The sequence below is a fragment of the Lepus europaeus genome, chromosome 17, assembly GCF_033115175.1.
Source record: "Lepus europaeus isolate LE1 chromosome 17, mLepTim1.pri, whole genome shotgun sequence".
Classification (NCBI taxonomy): Eukaryota; Metazoa; Chordata; class Mammalia; order Lagomorpha; family Leporidae; genus Lepus; species Lepus europaeus.
In genome coordinates, this window is record NC_084843.1 from 28,335,381 (window position 1) to 28,354,871 (window position 19,491).

The 19,491-nt window shown below is 56.9% G+C and overlaps 1 protein-coding gene across 2 annotated transcripts; it reads right to left on the reverse strand.

Moving 5' to 3' along the window:
• Positions 1 to 435: 435 nt before the first annotated feature.
• SEMA4G (semaphorin 4G) lies at positions 436 to 14,906 on the reverse strand. Of its 2 annotated transcripts, XR_009868362.1 has the most exons (16): positions 14,821 to 14,906; positions 11,540 to 12,028; positions 11,294 to 11,442; positions 10,992 to 11,054; positions 6,819 to 6,917; positions 6,602 to 6,695; positions 6,366 to 6,479; positions 6,025 to 6,194; positions 5,764 to 5,933; positions 5,404 to 5,548; positions 5,052 to 5,274; positions 4,779 to 4,894; positions 4,486 to 4,646; positions 4,259 to 4,320; positions 1,597 to 2,629; positions 436 to 1,475 (listed from the first exon to the last, which is right to left on the reverse strand). XR_009868362.1 is itself a non-coding variant. In XM_062215013.1 (15 exons), exons 2-15 carry the CDS (start codon positions 11,661 to 11,663, stop codon positions 1,800 to 1,802), a joined length of 2,520 nt encoding a protein of 839 aa, XP_062070997.1. In that variant the 5' UTR covers positions 11,664 to 12,028; positions 14,821 to 14,906; the 3' UTR covers positions 436 to 1,799. The 2 variants fall into 2 exon arrangements, 1 of the variants encoding a protein (XP_062070997.1); XM_062215013.1 differs by having other exon boundaries at positions 436 to 2,629.
• Positions 14,907 to 19,491: the final 4,585 nt, after the last annotated feature.

A 19,491-nucleotide genomic window follows, 5' to 3' on the forward strand; every position in this document is an offset into this window, starting at 1 on the left:
CAACCGGGACTAGAACCCAGGGTGCCAGTGCCGCAGGCAGAGGATTAGCCAAGTGAGCTGTGACGCCAGCCTGGAGAGTGTTTCTTAGGTCCCTGGTTGGTCCCAGCTGCACACATATCCCCTTGTGCTGAAATTCCTTGGGCCAGGGGTAGGGGGCTTTTAGATTCCTGGGGGGCTGAGAAATAAGTATATTCCAGGCATAGAGGTTGGCAGGAGGGTTAGGAAAAGAGCCAGGAAGTGAAAAATCTACAAACTGTATGAATTCTTAAACCGTTATAATTTTCCTGGTTGTCATTCTCTAATCACCATGACCAATGAATAACGTGCGCCTTGGTAATCAAAGGGCCTGCGTGTCTGCCCCGCACACCAGGATGAAGAGCCCTGCAGCTCCTTCTCCACAGGGGAGGCCCGTCTAGACCAAGCAGACTACTCAGCTGTGGGGAAAGGGTCTTTATTAACCAACGGGGAGCAGCTGAGCCCAGGCTCCCCACTCTGTCACATGCCTGTTCCGCCCACCTGGGTGGTGAGTGGGGGCATTCCTAAAGAAGTGTAGCCGTTCTCACAATAAATACATTCATTGTGGGGTGGAGGTGGGAGGGTGGGTGAAGGGCAGTAAAAACCCGTGGGATTCCACGTTCTCAGCTACAAAAATAACAGTCATCCTCACCCAAGGGGGATGGGGGAGCTCAGTCAGGATTGATTGTCCCTTACGGGCCTGGAGACTGCAGAGGCCCCTGGACCCTGAAAGTGCCCGGGTGAGGTAGGACAGGGGTGGGAGCCAAGCATCCAAACTCCCAGCCTCTGCCCTTTGCATAGTTCCAAGAACGGGCTTCATGTGCCAGGTGAGACATCCGATCTCCTCCACTGCTCTGGTCCTGGGGAAGAAATGCTTGGTCCCCCAAAGGGGAGGCTGGCTCATTGAGTGCAGTGTTGGTCACCCGTCCCAGGGAAGGGGCTCCTCAGAAATGTCCACGGACCAAACCCGACAGACACAGGTCCGAGGCGGCAAGGGGAGGCTCAGAAGGTGCGTGTGGGTGAAGTGAGAGCACATGTGATAAGGTGCATGTTACCACATGTGCGTGCGGAAGGGACACGCCTGGAGCTCTGTCACTCGAGAGGGACCGAGAGGAGTGGGGCTGACTCACAAGGGCACGGGAAGGGGCGAGGAGGGATGGATGCAGTCTTAACCTCCCTCGGCTGGCCTGTTCCCAAGCTCTAACCAAAGAGGTCGCCACGCGGGGCGGGGCCTGGGGAAGAGGGCGTGGTAATTGGGAAGGTATGCAACTCTAGAAGGGATGAAACACAAGAATCCACCAGAAGGTGGGGGTGGGGATGGGCCCTGCAGCCCAGCTGATAAACATTCTTCCGTGTGTGCGTGTGAGTACGCAGGGCTCGGCTGGCTGCAGAGGTCTTGTCTGGCCTCGGCCATGCAGAGGGTGGTGACATTGAGGCCATCTGGACCTGCAGAGCCCTGCCTGGGAGAAAGAGGAAGGGCTTGGGCAGACGAATGGGACCGGAGGAGGAGCCCTCTCCTCCTGAGTGTTTAGGGTTAAGGGTCTGGGTCTACAGAGCACCTGGTCCCAAGGGAGCACCTACCTCTGAGGAGCACCGGTGGGCCTGGGCTGCTCACGTGTGGGTCTTGGAGACTGAAGAGGGGGCTTTGGCTGGGCGTGACTGACCAGCCCTACAGAGACAGTAAAAAGTTGGGAGCAGGGCGAGTTGCGGGGGCGTGGAGGCAGGGTGTTAGGGAGGCAGCAGCCCAGCCCAGGGCAGACAGGCTGGCTTGGAAGAGGCTGGGCTCAGACAGAGCTCTCGTCCAGCTGCTCTATGAGCTGCGTGTGCTTCCGCTTCTCCAGGATGCGGCTGAGTTCCTCGGCAAAGGAGCAGGGCCCCGCAGGCACGCCATTGTTGCTCTGCCTCAGGAGCACGTAGCTGTTGCCGTTCATCCTCCGCAGCCTGCTGGGCAGCGCCACCAGCCCGTTGGTCAGCTCAGCTGGAGGCGGAGGAGGGGGTGGGGGCGGTGGTGCCGGGGCTCCTTCTCCGGGGATGATCTGAAGGCAGCCACCCTCCAGGCCCCCGGCCCCCTCCCCATCATCACACTCGTCTTCCTCTCCAGGACACTGGCCTGAGACCGTCTGCAGCTGCACAGCAGAGCCCCCTGCCCGGCCAGCCCGGCCCAGCGAGTACTTCCGTCGGCGCCCTCCTCTGCCTCCCCGCAAACAGGCCACGTAGAGGAGGGAGAAGGCCAGGATAAGGCAGAGGCTACCAAGTGTGGCAATGGCCAGCACGTAGAGCAGCCTGACGTCGGGCGCCAGCTGTGCCCTAGACGTGACGGGAGCTTGTGGAGCTGGGGCAGGCGTGGCGGGCCGCACCGTGAGGCTGTAGGAGGCCAGCAGCGTGCGCAGGCCGTTCTCCTCGGCGTAGCAGCCGTAGTTGCCGCTGTGCTCCGGCTGGGTGTCTGTCACCAGCAGCCCGTCCACCCCCACGCGGTAGCCATGCTGCCCGTCGCTCAGGCCCTTGCTCCCATTGAGTAGCCACAGGGCCCGGGCCAGGTTGGACGGCTGGTCACACGGCAGGAGGACGTCATCGCCGCGGAGCACAGAGCGGATCTTCAGTGGTGGTGGCGGCCCTGGGGAGGAGAGGGAGATCAGCACCTGCCCGTTTAGGGAGGGTGTTGAAGGTGGCAAGCCAAACCAAGTCACTGCCCAGTCCTGGCATCCCGCACGGAACCTGGAACCACAGTGACAGCTGACCAAGCACTCATGCTCCTGGGCAAGGGTCCCCTGAGACCTCCACAGGAAGCAGGCAGTCCCGTGGGCCCTGTTCCCTTCTCTCCGTGTGCTCTCAACCTCTCCTGTACTTCCAGTTCTGCCATCTGCCAGTGACGCCCGATCTCAACCTCCAGCTTGGACCTCTCTCCAGATGTCTGCCATGTGCTGGGCCTTCCACGTGGGGTCTGAGGGCACCTCACTCAGGCCGGGTACACCCAGTTCTTTCCTTGAACTGTACCACCAGCTACCTGACCGCTCAAGTCAGAAACTGGGGAGTCTCCCTTGCCTTCCTCACTTCCTCTTCCAGTCCTCACCCAAGATTCTGCTTCCAGGATCCATCTCAGACCCCATTTCTCCCTGCACTACCGTCAGCCACTCTGGCCCGTTTTGCCCATTCTCCACCTGATGGGAAGGTGATGTTTTAAAACCACAGCCGGGGAGTGGGCACTTGGCACAGTAGGTGACTTTGCTGCCTGGGGAGCCTGCATGCCGTTCACAGTGCCTGGTCGGAGTCACCATGAGCTTCCTGCTTATACTCATCCTGGGAGGCACAGATGCTGGGGGGCTTGGGGCACAGCCACACCCACATGGAAGACCCGGACTGAGTTCTGGGCTCCCGGCTTGGCTGACCCCGGCCCTGGCTATCGCGGGCATTTGGGGAATGAACCAGCAGATGGAAGATCTCACTTTGTCTCTGTCTATCAGCTTTTCAAATAAAATGAAACAAAAAGAAAAACTAAAGAGAAAAAACTACAAATCAGATCACACCACGCCTCTGCCTAGACTCTTCAGATTTCCTGTTACTTTTCAACACGGTCCTTCCACTTCTCCAGCTCATCACCAGGCTCTCTCTGGCTGCTCTTCCCTCTGCCTGGGTGCTGTTCCCAACCCCACCACCCTCCTCTTCCCTGGTTAACTCTTGTGGGAGACGGCATAGCACAGTGATCAAAAGCGCAGAGTCGGGTCAGCCTGCTTGGGGTCAGGTTTGAATTCTGACCCTGAACGACCGAGCCTGGAACTCCTTGCTTGTGCCTCCAAGAGGTTGTCCTTCGGGATAATCGCGGCACCTCTCACAGGAACGCTGTGCGGAGCCTCGAGATCGTGCGAGCAGGTGCATGGTCCGTGCCTAGCACATGGCGATGTACTTGGCTATGGTTATTAACTTCTGTTCTTCCTTCAGATGTCAGCCCTGTAATCTGATCTTCCTGAACCCACTTCACAGTTGTTAACTATTAGTAATCACACTTAGTTATTTGCCCACCCACTGGAGCAGTGCCCCCCACTAGCACTCACAAACACACCCAGAAGGGAGCACTGCGCATCTTGACCCTGTGAACTCATCCGTATCTCCTTTGGGCAATAAATGTCTGCTCAGCACCTTGTGCCAGGCTCTAGGCCAGGTCTTCCTCACCAAGAGCACACAGACACAAACATGACACACAAATGACAGTACACGGCCAGATGCACCCCCCAGAAGTGTCACTCACCTGTTTCCCTGCTGCCCTCGCATCCTCGGTTTCCCCTCTCCATGTCCTGTATCAGTGCTGTCCTGGGGGACAGAAGATCAAGGTTCGGAACAGGGGAAGTGGGTTTCCGTTTCCCCAGGGCAAGGGTCGACCAGGTTGTTAGCGATAATTCGCCCCCACCTCACCCACCACAGCCTCCTCCACTCAGGCCACATGGAACCCGCACCACCCCCCGGCAGCCCTGGAACCTGTTGGCTGTGGTGGTGGCTGCCTTGCAGGCATGGGTACTGGGGTCCCAGCCACAGTAGGGGTCCCGGGCCAGGATGCAGTCATAGCAGGTACGGTAGCGGGAGCAGCTGGACAGCGGTAGCTGGATGACTCCGCCAGGGGCCCCCACATAGAGGCTGTGCTGGGAGAGAGTGAGCACGGCTGGTCAGCAACACCCCCTCTCCCACTTGAGAGACACACCCCCAGCCTCTGCCCAGGTCCCCACTCCCTCCTGCTTTCCAGGCCATGTCGAGGGTCAGAAGCCAAGGGCTACCTGCACTGGAGAGATGACCAGGTTCTCCACAGACTGGGGCTCGCTGAACACTTGGGTCTCCTCAATTATGTGCATCCCAGAGCCCAGGACCACGGCCTTATGGATCCAGCCATCAGCTGGCACAGGGAAGGCAGAGGGTCAGACCGCAATAAGGGGCTCTGCTCCCAGCACCCACAGAGGCCTCACGGGGACAGCCCAGGAGTCATCAGCTCAGGGGCTGCAGCAGCATTACTGATCAGGGTCAACAGAGGTGAGGATGCGGGTCAGAAGCACCTGTGCCCAGAAACAGCAGGTCATAGGTGGGTCCCGCCGGCGTGGTGACGGCTGTCCCGGTGAGGTGTGTGTAGCGCACGTTGCGCTTGAGCAGCAGTGGCCGTCCGCGTGTAGGCACCACGGGCCGAGCCATCAGCGGGTGCAGCTTCACGAAGTCCAGGACCAGGGACGGCAGGTCTTGGGACGAGTTGTAGCCTCTGCTGCGCAAGGAGTCTGTGATGCACTGGGGTGGGGGGAGGGGCTGGTGAGCTTCAGGGCTCCACCCCCTGCCCGCCCTCTCCTCAAGGGTGGTCCCTCCTGCCCCTCCCACGGGTCTGTCTGTTTAGCACTGGCCCCAGGCCTAGGCACTTACTGAGCCAGGCCGGGGCTCAGGCACTCCACCCTCGTAGCGGCCCCAGCGCCGGGCACCATCCTGGTACTCCATGTAAGGGCCTGCGAAGACGGCCTGCATCTCGGCCAGGTCATAGCGGCAGATGGCTGAGGCCTCCAGGGTCTTCCTAGGAATGGGACATAATGGAGGGGGCTGGGTCACACTGAGCGGGGCCCAGTGTTGCCATGGCAGGCCCACAGCGGCCTCTGGCCCTAGGCTGGCCTGCCAGTCTCACCTTGCCACCAGTCCTCCCCACCACGGGTCCTGTCTTATCCATTTTGATCTCTTTCCCAGGGCCTGTGCTGGCCCAGCCCCTCGCCTCCCCACTGTCCCTGCACTGACCACTGTGTGGTCAGCGTGAAGGCCGCGTAGAAGTGCGTGCGCGCTGAGGCCTCCGCGTCCAGGCTGCAGACTGCACGCAGAGTCTCATACTGGGGGATGTGGCAGATGAGGCGAGCCTTCAGGAAGGTCGTCCACTTCTTCTGCAGGATCTTCTTCCCGCCCAGGTCTCCCTGGGGAGGCAGAGGCACGGGGTCAGGGGTCAGGAGCCAGGATCAGAGGTCCTGCCTTCACCCCGGGTCCCCTCGCTGCAGCCTGTTCCACCTTGCACACCCGGGCCACGCGGGCCACGCGGTGGTTGCTGCGGCTCTGAGGGAAGCTGCTGGAGCCCTCCTCGGCAGTGCGCTCCGTGAAGAAGTAGTAAACCTTGTCGTCGTCGCCCACGGCGCTGGCCTCGCTCTCCCGCACCAGGACGGAGAACACAAACTCAGCATCTGCAGGGCCGGGCAGGTCAGGCGGCTGCTGAGACAGGCTGGGGCCCTGGCCCCGCCCCTCCCCGGACAGCACACAGGAATGGAATGGACAGGCTCACCTGCGGCTTTGAGGGATGGCTGCCCAAGGAGTAAAAAAAGAAGAAATAGTTCCCTCCCACGCATCCTCCTAACCATTGAGCCAGTGCATCGGTGCCTCCTCGGTTCTCAGAGAGTGCGGGTGGCGGCTCCGGCGGATGTCAGGGATGCTCCGGAATTCGTATCGCGTGGCTGTGTAGAGGCCTCCGTCTAGAGCAGGGACATGCCAGGCCGGGAGCCACGTCATAGGCAGCAGACCACAGGACACACGTAAATGGCAAGTCCTGGCTCTGAGACCCCCGTCCCGGGAACCGCACTGAGGGCCTGCTCACCGATGACAAGGCCTGTGAAGCCACGGGCTGGGTCATAAGGACACTTCTCCTTCCCCTCCTCGAAACTGGTTGGCAAGGTGAAGGCCTCAGCATCCTGCGGGACAAGAGGCCAGCAGTCCATCAGTGGTCCCAGGCACACATAGTGGAGCCCAAGTTCAGACCAGTCTGGCGTCAAGGTCAGGGGTCAGGCATCTGGGCTACAGGAATGCATACTCACAATGGCTGCACAGAGGGGCTGGAAGGCGTGGGTCCCACATGCATAGAGGTGGGTGGCATTGAGCCGCTGTAGGAATCGCACATGGTTGAAGCACTCTGTCTGTAGGACAAGGTGGGGGAGGTGGTGAGCCCCCTGCCCCTCCATTAGTCTAGCTTTTTTTTTTTTTTGGACGGGCAGAGTTAGACAGTGAGAAAGAGACAGAGAGAAAGGTCTTCCTTCCGTTGGTTCACGCCCCAAATGGCCGCTATGGCCGGCGCACTGCACCGATCCGAAGCCAGGAGCCAGGTGCTTCCTCCTGGTCTCCCATTCAAGTGCAGGGCCCAAGCACTTGGACCATCCTCCACTGCCTTCCCGGGCCACAGCAGAGAGCTGGAATGAAAGAGGAGCAACCAGGACAGAATCCGGCGCCCCAACTGGGACTAGATCCCGGAGTACTGGCGCCGCAGGTAGAGGATTAGCCTAGTGAGCCACGGCACCGGCCCATTAGTCTAGTTTTGTAATATGATTATTGCCCCCACTTGTAGGGCAGTTCCTTCCAGGACCCCCATGGGCCTTCTCATTGCCCAGAACACAGAATACTCCCTGGAACTTGCTGTTCATGGCCGCCCAGAGATGACATGGCCCTCTTCTCTCCTGTAGTCCTCAGATAACCTCACTCCACTTTGCCAGCCTATGTCTCCTGCAATTCCCCTACCCCAAGTGTAGGAGCTCTCGGAGCTCCCACCACCCTGAATTACTTCTGTCCCCTGACTCCTTCTCTGTAATGCTTCCCCTCCCCGCCCCATCCTGGAGCTCCACACCCTCCCCAGGGTGAGACCACCAAAACCATCCTCAGGCCCAGCTCTCTCTCCATCTGATAGTTGCAGACCCTTCAAACTCAACTCGTCAGAGAGCAAGCTTGCCGCCTCCAAGCTTGCATCTCCCCTCCTAGACCTGCTCAGTCAGTCCGTCCCACCTTGCTCCTCCATCCATCCTGTTACTCAGGCCAGAAACCGGAAGTCATCCTTGTGCTTCCCACCCCTTCGCCCCCACACTCAGTCCCCCTCCATGACTCACTCCTTATCCTAAATGGCTTGTAACTTGGTCCACTTGGCCTTCTCCTCTACCTCTTCCTTCCACTGCAACAGCCACCTAGCAGCTCTCCCAACACTCCACTGCTCTATAAAAACTATTCAGTGAATGAAGAATACATGCATGCAGTACAAGCTTCAAAAAGTATGGGGCAGGTGCTTCCAAAAGTGGTGCAGCAGGTGAAGCCACTGCTTGGGATGCCCACCTCCCATATTGAAGCACCTGGTTCAAGTCCCAGCTGCCTATCGTGCTTCCTGCTATGGTGCCTGGGAAGCAGTGGGTGATGGCCAAAGCACTTAAGTTTCTGCCATAGGGGCTGGCACTGTGGCCTAGCAGGTAAGGCTGCCGCCTGCAGTGCCAGCATTCCATATGGGTGCCAGTTTGAGTCCCAGCCATTTCTCTACCAATCCAGCTCTCTGCTATGGCCTGGGAAGGCAGTGGAGGATGGCCCAAGTGCTTGGACCCTGCACCCACATGGGAGACCCAGAAGAAGTTCCTGGCTCCTGGCTTCAGTTGAGGAGTGAACCAGCATATGGAAGACCTCTCTCTCTCTCTCTCTGCCTCTTCTCTGTGTAACTCTGCCTTTGAAATAAATAAATCTGGCCGGCGCCGCGGCTCATTTGGGTAATCCTCCACCTGCGGCACTGGCACCCCAGGTTCTAGTCCTGGTTGGGGTGTCGGATTCTGTCCCAGTTGCTCCTCTTCCAGTCCAGCTCTCTGCTGTGGCCCAGGAAGGCAGTGGAGGATGGCCCAAGTGTTTGGGCCCTGCACCCGCATGGGAGACCAGGAGAAGCACTGGTTCCTGGCTTCGGATTGGCGCAGTGCCGGCTGTAGCAGCCATTTAGGGGGTTAACCAACGGAAGGAAGACCTTTCTCTCTGTCTGTCTTTCTCACTGTCTAACTCTGCCCGTAAAAAAACAAACAAACAAACAAAAAAAAAACAGCAAATAAAATCTTTTTTTTTTTTTTTTAAAGTAGTACAATTGCTCTTTTTTTTTTTTTGGACAGGCAGAGTGGATAGTGAGAGAGAGAGACAGAGAGAAAGGTCTTCCTTTTTGCCATTGGTTCACCCTCCAATGGCCGCTGCGGCCGGTGCATTGTGCTGATCCGAAGCCAGGAGCCAGGTGCTTCTCCTGGTCTCCCATGCGGGTACAGGGCCCAAGCACTTGGGCCATCCTCCACTGCCTTCCCGGACCATAGCGGAGAGCTGGCCTGGAAGAGGGGCAACCGGGATAGAATCCGGTGCCCCAACCGGGACTAGAACCTGGTGTGCTGGCGCCGCAAGGCGGAGGATTAGCATGTTAAGCCACGGCACCGGCCCAATTGCTCTTATTAAAAAAAAATTTCAAGAAAGTGCAAAGGAATATGTTGTCAACAGATGGTTTCCTATTCATCCCTGTCTCCCAGGTCGGCTGCATAGACGGCTGCTGTTACCATTATCTGCAGTTTCCTTCCAAGAGATTCTAACAATCAACACACCTTTGCTCCCCTCCCACAGATGTGAGCCACCAGTGCCCTGCAGGGTCCCCTGGCCCTGAACTCCTGGGCTCTGCCCCTTTTGCTGGCCTCACTCCCTCCTCCAGCCACGCTGGCCTTCTCTGTCCCTCAGAAGCTGGAAGCTGCTGCCTTCAGTCACCTCTTTGCCTTGTTAATGCTTCCTCCTTTTGCATGCAGGGTTTGAATCTACACAGGCCTCTTTGTCTCCTCCCACTCCCTCTCCTGCTGCAGCACCCAGCCTCTGTCCTGCAACCAGCTGCTCATGCTCCTCTCTGACCCTTACCATGCCTTCAACGTCCCCACCACTTTCCCTGCCTCCAGACTTCATCCTTTTTCCTCCATCCAGTGCCTGGGGCCAGGTCGATATTCCTAGCAGTATCACTCTGAAAATGAACATTCCTCGGAACACGCTTTGGGAAACATTCTCCTGAAGCCTTGCAGCCCAGTGTGGTCAAGGGAGCAGCACATCAGTGTCATCTGGGAGCTCCTTAGAGCTGCACACCCTTGGGGCCCACACTGTGGCATAGGTTAAGCCTCCTCCTGCAGCGCCAGCATTCCATATGGGTGCTGGTTCAAGTCCCGGCTGCTCCACTTCGAATCCAGGTTTCTGCTATGGTCTGGGAAAGCAGTAGAAGATGGCCCAAGTGCTTGGACCCCTGCACCCACATGGGAGACCCAGAGAAAGCTCCTGCTCCTGACTTTGGGTTGGCCCAGCTCTGCTGTTGAGGCCATTTGGGGTATGAACCAGCAGGTGGAAGATCTCTCTCTCTGTCTCTTCCTCTCTGTCTGAACTCTGCCTCTCAAATAAATAAATAAATCTTAAAAGAAAAAGAAAAAAAGAACTGCACACCCTTGTGCAGCGTCCAGGCCTCCTGAGTGAGCATGCGCATTTAGGGTGGACCCGGCTGATTCACAGGAACATTAAAGTCTGAGAGCCTCTGAAATACCCAGCGGTGACCCTCAGCCTTCTAGGGCCCGGGTTCCTCCTGCCTCACCAGCCGTTTCCTATCCATCCTGCACCAGGAGGCGGCCTTTCACAGCCCCCTGGGCTGCCTCTCTGAACTGCAGCTGTCTCACCAGCACCCCAGACCTGCTAAATAGGAGTCCCCGGGCTGGGGCCCTTGGGAACGTGTTGGTTTTAGCGCTCTCCAGGTGGGTCGGTTACCTGCCAGACACGGGACACCTGTGGCCACCCATAACTTCAGCCAGAAAGGGCTGACCCATCTCTAATAGCCCTCCATGGAATGACTGCGTACTGAGCTGCTTCTCAACCAAAGCCTCATCTTTCTCGTCTGTAAAATGGGTATAACACTACTTCACAGGTTACTTGAGCACAAGGCAAGGCAACAGGGAAATCAGTTACAAGAGGCCACTTACTGCTATCAGGATTATTATTTGGGAGCCCCGAGGGGATTAAGATGCCATGACAGGCCAAGCTAACAGGCCACCACATGGTTGGATTAGATGTGCTGTGCCCAGGGCTGTACTCCAGCAATGCTTACAATGTTTACTGCGAGTGACTCGTGGGTCTGTGTCCCCACGAACCCTGGAAGCCCCAAGTGAAGGCGAGGAAGAAAGCAGTGGAGGACAGGGCAGACCACGTACCTGGTTGTTTTTCCCTTTCTGATGGCATTTGCTTTGCATCTCTGGGGAGGCCTCCCAGCGGATCTGGGGGGGATAAAGGGAAGGGGCTGATGCATGGGCTCCAGCAGCTGTTACCTCATAGGACCAGGCGATGGGACCCCAGGGAGCAGGGGAAACGGGGGCTGGGAGGAATTTCAGGCGGAGCATTGGGCGCAAGGCAGGCCTGCGCTGGGCCGAGCGGCACCGTCCATGGAGGCTGACAAGGTTTCCAGGGAGCCAGGTGAGGCTGGAGCCGCTGTCGGCTCCAGGTTCCAGAGGCTGACCTCTTTGTGAGCACCATCTCCTATGTCCCGGGCGCTGAGAGAGAACAGGGCGCCTCGGGCTCCCACCAGCAGCCTCCCTGAGGCCTCCTCCAATAGCAGCGTTGAGTAGTTCTGGGCTTGGCCCTTGAAGTGCCGGGTCCCAGAGAGCTCTGCAGAGAGCGGGGCAGAGGGCCCAGCTGCAGTTGCAGGGCTGCCTCCCCTCCCCCAGCCCAGGCTCCCACGGCCTTCCCAGGTTGAGGGTCTAACCTTCATAGGGGATGGTGGTCCGAGGGGTGGCATCCAGCTCTCTGGATGGACGTCGCACTGAGAATCCAGGGACTGCGGTTGCTAGGAGGAAGCTCAGAAGGGTGGGCCAGAGCCTCCCCAACATCTTCCTGGGGAGGCCCAGACCAGCAGGACCCCCAAGGGGAGCCGGGGCCAAAGTCGCGGGGGGTGGGTGGGTGAAGGGAAGAACAGTCACAAGCGTCAAAGTGCAGGGAGCCCAGGTGGGAAGTCAGGGGTCATGAGGCCATGGGGGTCAGGGAGTCATGGGGCCAGGGGGGGTCCTGGAATGGGGGGGACATGGAGTCACAGGGTTGTGTGGCCATGGAATCCCAGCGGAGAGGTCACAGCGAGGGATGGAAGGCAGACTCCATGGGGACAGGGAGCCGTGGAGTCACTCGGGGGCTGCAGGCTCCTGGTGGGGTGGCCCTGCCCCCGGCAGCAGGGCTAGTCTGGTTCTCTGAGGTCGCTTTTCTGAAGGGCAAAGGAAAGACACAAACACACAGAGGGGGAAAAGCCCAGTTGTTTGATCTGCGTGTGGGCAGAGATTGACAGCAAGACCCAGACTTCAGGGGGCACTCCAGGGAGGAGGAGGGTGTCCACACCCTCATGGGCTCCCGGCATTCTGTCCAGCTTTCTCTTGGGATGCAGAGGGCTGGAGTGGAACTCATCCGCCTTACAAGACCCTCGCCCGCGCCAGCCCGCCCCAGGCAGCAGGCCTCCTCTGGCCCCACCTCGGTGGACCTGGGGCTCTGAGAGAGAATGCCTGCTCCTCCCTGCAGTGGGCCCCAAACGGGCACAGCTGCTGCCCCTGCGGCCTGCAGGATGGCCTGGCAGAGGTGGGCAATGGGCCTTTGTGAATTTTGCCCTGTTTTCCCTTTGTTTTTTCTTTTCCCTGACCTGAGGGCTCCCTCTGGAATTTCTCTTTAATTAGACACTTCTCCTCCTCAGCATTCCTCTGGGAGGGGGGGGGGAGGTGCACATCGCTGCCCTGCCTGTGCGAGTCTGTACTGCACCTTCTGGCTAGGCTTCCCCACGTGTCCCTGCCTGCAAGCCGGCACTCACAGGCCCGGGGCTGGGTATCTGGGGCCCCCAGCTGCACAGGTGTAATGTCTGTGCAGAAGGCTGGAGGGTGCAAAGCCAGTTCACTGAGACATAAGCAACAACTTAGGAGCTCTTGGCCACCTTGCCTGGCACGTCTTGGAGACCACTACACCTCAGGTCCCTCTCTGAAGCTAAGCAGTTGGGGCTGGGGTGAGGGTAGGCAGCAGGCCTCTCCAACTTTGGAGGGGCTCCTGAGGCTCCCTGAGCTGTGCTGGGTGTGGAGGAGGCCTGACTCACTCCATCTCACAGACACCCACGGGCAGGGTCAGAGGTGCCACGGTGTCTCCCCTCCCTTACAGGTCAAATATTAACTATGTGGCCTTGAAGAGAGGGGAGGGATCAGGAGCTGGCCAGACGGATAAGAGGAATTTGGAGAACTCATCTAAGAGAAGAGGTAAAGGCCAGCCCCATGGTGGACAGATCCCAGTGCCTAAGAGGAGAGAAGAGTGTCCCCAGACCACAGAAAGGCCACCAGCTCCTGGCCTGGGGGCCAGGGCAGCAGGAGGATCCAGGAAAACTGCCCAAGCTCCACCTCTCACTGGGAGGCACACCTGTTTACCTTTGGGGCCTCCTATTTGCTCAGCACAGAAGGCAGGGTGGGGGGTAGGGGGAGCCCTATCACTAGGAATCAGTCCCTAGGACTGGGCAGAAGGAACACACCCCAGATTCGAGGCACCACTCAGAGTGTGGTACATGGCACACGCACACAGGTTCTGAGGAAGGTGATGTGCATGCACACAGGTACACACACATGGGCTCACAGGAGGACTGTGAACACATGTATTCACAGGACAGCCATCCACACACATACACAGAGAGGGAGGTTTGTGTACACACGTGCACAAGGACGGTCATGGCCATACACAGCTACGCATACTCAGAACATACAGCCCGGAGGTTGACACAGGTGGGTTTATATGACTGTCCATCTACTCAACAGGAGTGCCCTGCACATACACACACATGTACGGGGACACGCACCCAAACCTGTTGATCAAATGCTTCAGTACATGTGTGTTCACAGAGTCCCACAGTCACATCCATGTAGAAACAAACAAGCATGCATGTAGGGGTCTAGCTCTTGCTGCAGGCTTGGAGGCTGCCGGTGTCCACTGGGGTGAGATGCAGAGCAGAACCCTGCCTCTCTTCCAGAAAGTCCAATTCTAAAGCCAGATTCCAAGTGTGTGTGTTGGGGGAGGGGAGGTGGAGAAGAGGATGGGAGGGGATGCTGGGGGGGCTTCTGACCAGGGATTCCCAAGGCCATGCTGCAAGGGAGGGAGGGGTACTAACTCAGGCAGGGGGAGGCCGTTGGCTTTAGCAAAGGAAACACGGAGGGGAACGGGTAACTTAGCTCTCCTCTGCCCCCATGTATACTGCAGTTCTTAAATAAGGGAGTTGGGCTGGTGATCGCAGCCCCTATTTAACCTGTTGGGAGGGAGGGTGGAGCTAAATGGGCGGGGCGGCGCATGCCATCCCCCTCCTCCCATGGCAAAGCGGGTTCAAGGTCTCCAGTTCACACCCCACACCTCACCCCGAGTTCCACAGTTCGGGTTCCTCCCCAGCGCCAGCCTCGTGAACTCTGACCACCTTGTCTATTAAATCCTAGGGTGAAGGGAACTGGGCAGAGAGACCCCACTCAAAAACAAGATCAATGGAGGATCAGCAAGCTCTCGACCTTCATCCCAGATGTCCATCGGCCTGGCCTGGGTGGTATCTCCCCTTGCCCAGCAGGATGGCGGTACCGTTTGCTTGAGAGCCCCTCCCCCGCCACCCCTTCTCTCCACCATCCTGGGCGGTCCGCGGTTCTCTGCTTTCGTCAGGTCTAACCTTAGTCTCTATTGCTGCAGCTCGAGGACAAGCTCTCCTTCCATCCCGCTGTCGCCGGGAGACGTGACCCAGATCCCAGGGAGCACGGTTCGCCACGCGGGCCCCCGCCCCGTGCCGGTCCCCGACTCCACCGCGGCGGGTCTGCGCCCAGCGCGTCCCGAGGCCTGGCCCGTGCCCCTTTAGAGCCTATATACGGGGCCGGGGGACTTGGCAGTGAGAAAGGCCTGGCTCAGTTTGGGGTGGAATGGACGTGGGGAAGGCCTTGCCTGGCTCCCGGCCCAGGCCCAGCCTCGACCCCCGGCCCCGCCACCACCCGCGCTCCCCGCCTCCCTCACCTTTGCGTTGGGATCCGGGGCCATAGAGACAGCGACGCTCAGCTCCGCCGCCCCACAGCACCGGCTGCGGGAGGAAGGGGCCGCGGCCGGAGGCGGGGCAGGGGTGGAGGCGGAGCCGGGGGTGGGGCGCGGCCTGGGAGGCGGGACCGACCGGGCAGGGTACGAAGGGCGCAGCTCTCTTCTTTCGCGCCCCCCACCCTAGCACAATAAATATGGCCTGAGGGCACCCTGCCCGCCCGCGGACATCTGGTGTCCCTCTCCCGCAGGCGCGGCGGCCGCGGTATCGCCCTCTGGTGGTGGCCTCACCGCCCTGTGCGCCCTCCACAGGTTTCTAGCTCGCCTGCCCCTCACCTCTCTCCTCTAGCTTGCCTCCCGCGGCGACTTGGAAATCCCTCCCCCTGGGGTCTTTCTCTTTCCGAGGGCTTCGGGCCCGTCCTTTCACCTGGGCCTCACTTCCTGCGCTCCTGACACCTCTCTCAGCTCTGGGCCTAGGCTGGGGCGGGGGCGGGGCTACAGGTGGAGACCAGGCGTTGGAGCAGCACAGCGTATGGATTCCCAGATCAAAGGCTCCTGCAGTCTGGCTGTTCAGCTGAGTAGGTGAGATGGGGTTAGACCCCTGAACGGGATTAAGCAACAGCTTTGACCTTAGGCACACACAGAAAATGTTCTTTCCTGGATAAATGAGCCACAACCTGGCCACTCACCAAATCGTAGCCTTAACTCTGGTTCACCTCTGGACTTTGGTCAAACACCTGCTTTCCCCTCCGGCGCATCTTGAACACGGTTCTTACTCCAGCACCGTGGGCCCTCCTAGGCAAATACGCTGTGCTTCCCAAGTCCAATCACTTTCCCCAGCAGCGATGAGGAAACCCTCTCAGAATCTACTCCCTCTCTCGAACTCAACTACGGTGATCCTCTCAGTCCCTGTCGCGGCCACTGCCCAGTACTGCGAACCCAGCTCTAGGATCTGAATGAAACCTGGGCTCTGGCTGTGACCCAGCCTGGTCCTCCCCACTCCCCCTGCCCCCGACAGCACTGATGTATTCTAAGAGAAGAAAGAGGACCACCTACATAACTGATTGTCGCAGGCGCCTAGGAGTCTGAACAGGATTTGAGCGGCATATTTAACTGAGGGGGCCCGTTTCTAGATTCCCCAAAGCTTACACAGTTTGGCACGGAATCCTGCACAATCTCGTAGTTTGGACTGCTGTGTGTGACTGCAGACTGCTAGACAGCAGGGCTCACATCACACTTCCACCGCCCCCCAAACACCTCTCCCAGCACTCTGCAAATAGGCTGTGCGTGTGTGCAAGGGGAGGGAAGTAGCCGGGAGAAACGCTTACACTGTCTACATACACTTTAAGTTCAGCTTTATTTATATTTTTTGTGCGCTCATCTCTCACCCTGAAGAATAGCCCCATTTTATAGATGGGAACGCAGGCTTTAAGAGGTTAAAGTGATCTGCCTTGAAATTTATTTTTGTGTTTATATTATATAGAGGACAGTCAAGATGGGAAGTTCGAGGAGGAAGCAGGGTAAGCCTGAAGGGGCAATGTCATTAGCAGACACAGAAACGTGCAAGTTTGGAGCAGGCATGGAGGTGTTAAGCTTCTGTTTGGAATGCCTGTATCCCGTATCTGTGTCAGCTCAAGTCACAGCTACTCTACTTCTGACCAGCGCTTTGCTAATGAGCCTGGGAAGCAGAATATCGGAGTCCTTGCCACCCTCGTTGGAGGCAGACCTGGATGAAGTCTGGCTCTTTGGCTTCAGTTTGGCTCAGCTCCAGCTGTTGTGGACATTTGGGGAGTGAACTAGTGACTGGAAGAGTTCTTTCTCTCCTTCTCTTTCAAATAAATAAACCTTAAAGTGCCAGGGGCTGGCACTGTGGCAAAGCAGGTAAAGCTGCCACCTGCAGTGCTGACATCCTATATGGCCACCACTTCAAGTCTGGGCTGCTCCACTTCTGACTCAGCTCTCTGCTATGGCCTGGGAAAGCAGTAGAAGATGGCCCAAGTGCTTGGGCCCCTGCACCCATGTGGGATACCCAGAAGCAGCTCCAGGCTCCTGGCTTCAGATCCGCTCAGCTCTGGCTGTTGTAGCCATCTGGGGAATGAACCAGTGCATAGAAAATCTCTCTGCTTCTCTGTAACTTTGCCTTTCAAGTAAATAAATCTCTTAAGTACCAAGTTTGTGCATAGACTTGTACATCAGAGGGGACTGGTAGAGAGAGGGAGAAGGCAGGGGGCATGGAGTGTGTGAAACTGATTAGACGAGAGGGTTCATAGCAGGAAATAAGGTGTCAGAGTCAGCTAGTAGTTTGGAAAAGAAGAAAATCCTGAATGAGCTAAGAGATTCAGGAAGTCTGAGCTGGGAAGATCAGCAGAAACATGGCTGAGAAAGACCAATCTACAGTCCCTGTGGGACAGTGGGTTGGAGACAACAGTGACTGCTGGCCACAGTACCAGCCAGGAAGGTAAAACACAGGGGCCCAGTGGGCTGAGGCACAGCTCCCCAAGTTCTCACAGAACTCTCGGTGCTACTGGCTTCAGGTGCCTCAGGAGCGGCAAGTAGGCCAACGCCCACCTCCCTCTACAGGGCAAGCCTTTCTCCTGAGCTGCTCCCATGGCAGATGCACAACTTGACACATTTTTCAAATTTGTAATTTCAATGCCAACTTCCAGTAGAACACTTGCTACACTGCCATTGGGCAGTTACTTCTGACAGTGAAGATTCAGACCACAATCCATTTCCCTCTGCTGTCCTCCTGCTTACATCTCTGAGCTCAATGAAGGTGTCAGATGTGAAGGCAATTAATGGAATCTACCAAGGCTGCCCTTTAATGGACATATTCCTTCCTGCAAACGAAGCTGATAAATATCTGAGGACAACACTTGCAGCAGGAAAAAAGGGGACTCAAAATCAAACCAAGAAATGAATCCTACCCCGAGCCATGAACTTGAGCCTGGGACCCTGGCAGGTGAAGTCTGCCTGGTTGCTCCTGTGCATGGCTGGGCAAAGATGCTGTTTGGAAACCTTTGCTGTACTTCACACACACAGAACACAAATGAGTTCTGTGTTTTGTGTGTATGTGTGTGGCTGTTTTCCCCAACTCCCATGTGAAGTGGCTGAGGGTAGTGCTGGCTGTCCTCAGCACGGAACCTCAACTGCCCACCTGCCAGGGGTTTTGGGGCTCCAGGCTTTGCACAGAGCCCTGTAGTAGGGATCCTCCTGTAGCAGGGAGCAGCTCTTGTCCTGCTTTCTGTTCCCCAGGCAGCATTTCCGTCTTGGCTCTGCCATCTCCACCTCTGGCTTGCCCAGCACCTTAGGCGGTGTGATCTTTATTTTGGCCAAATAGGCAAATGTACTTCTTCAGAAGGGCTCGTCACCAGTGCAGCAATGCTGCGGCCTCAGTGTTCCACAGGGCCTCCGAAGCCTGTTCTGCCTGTTCCGTTTTCCTCCTAGCCAGTCCTCTTGGAGTCAGATCCAAAGCTGGGCCTTCCGGTTTGCCCTCTTTTGACTGCAGCCTGAGGAATGGCTGGCAAGGAAAAGGGAGTGCCGGGCACGGCCACAAGCACCGGAGAACTGCCACCCACCGCTGCTTTCTCAGCTCAGCATTCTGGGCTTCAAAAAAAGGGTCAAAAACCTAATTCTTAATTTATTTTTACCAGCAGACACAGAGGTGAACAGAGAGGCCTCTGGAGCTCCTTGTGCTGAAGAAATAGAACACACTTACAACTCTAATTTTTGGAGACAGGTAGAATACTGATAAAGTTCTGGAACTTGAGACCTCTGGAGGTCTGGTAAGATTCACATGAGCTCTGTTTGTGTTGCTCAGCACTCAATCTTCCCTGAAACCCAGAGAGTACCTAGAACGTAGCAAGTATTCAACAGTTGTTGAATTAACAGCAAATGAGGTAAGAATGAGATTACTCAACTCCTGACTGCAAAGCATACAGTAAATTGTTAAGTGCTTATGTAAAAGTGAACTATGTGCAACTGTGGCTTTATGCTTCTGGAAACAAGAGACACTAAGCTGGAAACTGGAGAATCCAAAGCAAGAGGAACAAAGGAAGAAATCCATGTTAGAACTAGGGCATGGGGCAAGGAAGGAACAAGGCATTCCAGGTCGTTACTCATCCCCGTTCCCAAACAAATATTATCAAACACATGTTCAAACTGAGAAAAAGCAGTTTAATAACACACACATACATTCATAGGACTTTAAACAAGATGTAGTATAAAATCTTAAAATAAAAAAGGAAAGAGAAAGGAAATCAGCAATTGCTGCCTGTTGAGGCGCTGGTGGATTAAACGGCTGACAGAATTGCCCAGGGAAAAATAAATGCACAGACAATGAGGTGCACCAACACTGCTGATGAGAAACCAAGACGACAGATCATGCTATCTGCTCCACGTGCCCAGCCGCCTGGGTCCTACTCCTGCCTCCTAGGAGACACCAGGACAGTCATCCTCTAATTCTCCAACTCAGTCCCTCGTCAATAGATCATCTCTTAAAATTTTCTTTAAGTTTAAGAATTATTCTTAAAGACTCCACACGTAATTACTGGCCAGTCCCCACCAACTATCTGTTTTGATAAAAATAAAAATGCAAGTGCTGCAACTGAGCCTGGATAACAACATACTGTTTTCTATCTTCTACATCTGGGGAGA

What these genes read in the sequence shown, in the direction of transcription:
- SEMA4G (XM_062215013.1), bottom strand. Translation starts at nt 11,663, where the DNA reads ATGTTGGGGAGGCTCTGGCCCACCCTTCTGAGCTTCCTCCTAGCAACC. An exon ending in CTGAGCCCCGGCCTGGCTCA is followed by an intron (nt 5,275 to 5,403) that starts GTAAGTGCCTAG and finishes CCCCCACCCCAG; the next exon opens with TGCATCACAGACTCCTTGCG. An exon ending in TGGTCATCTCTCCAGTGCAG is followed by an intron (nt 4,647 to 4,778) that starts GTAGCCCTTGGC and finishes ACTCTCTCCCAG; the next exon opens with CACAGCCTCTATGTGGGGGC.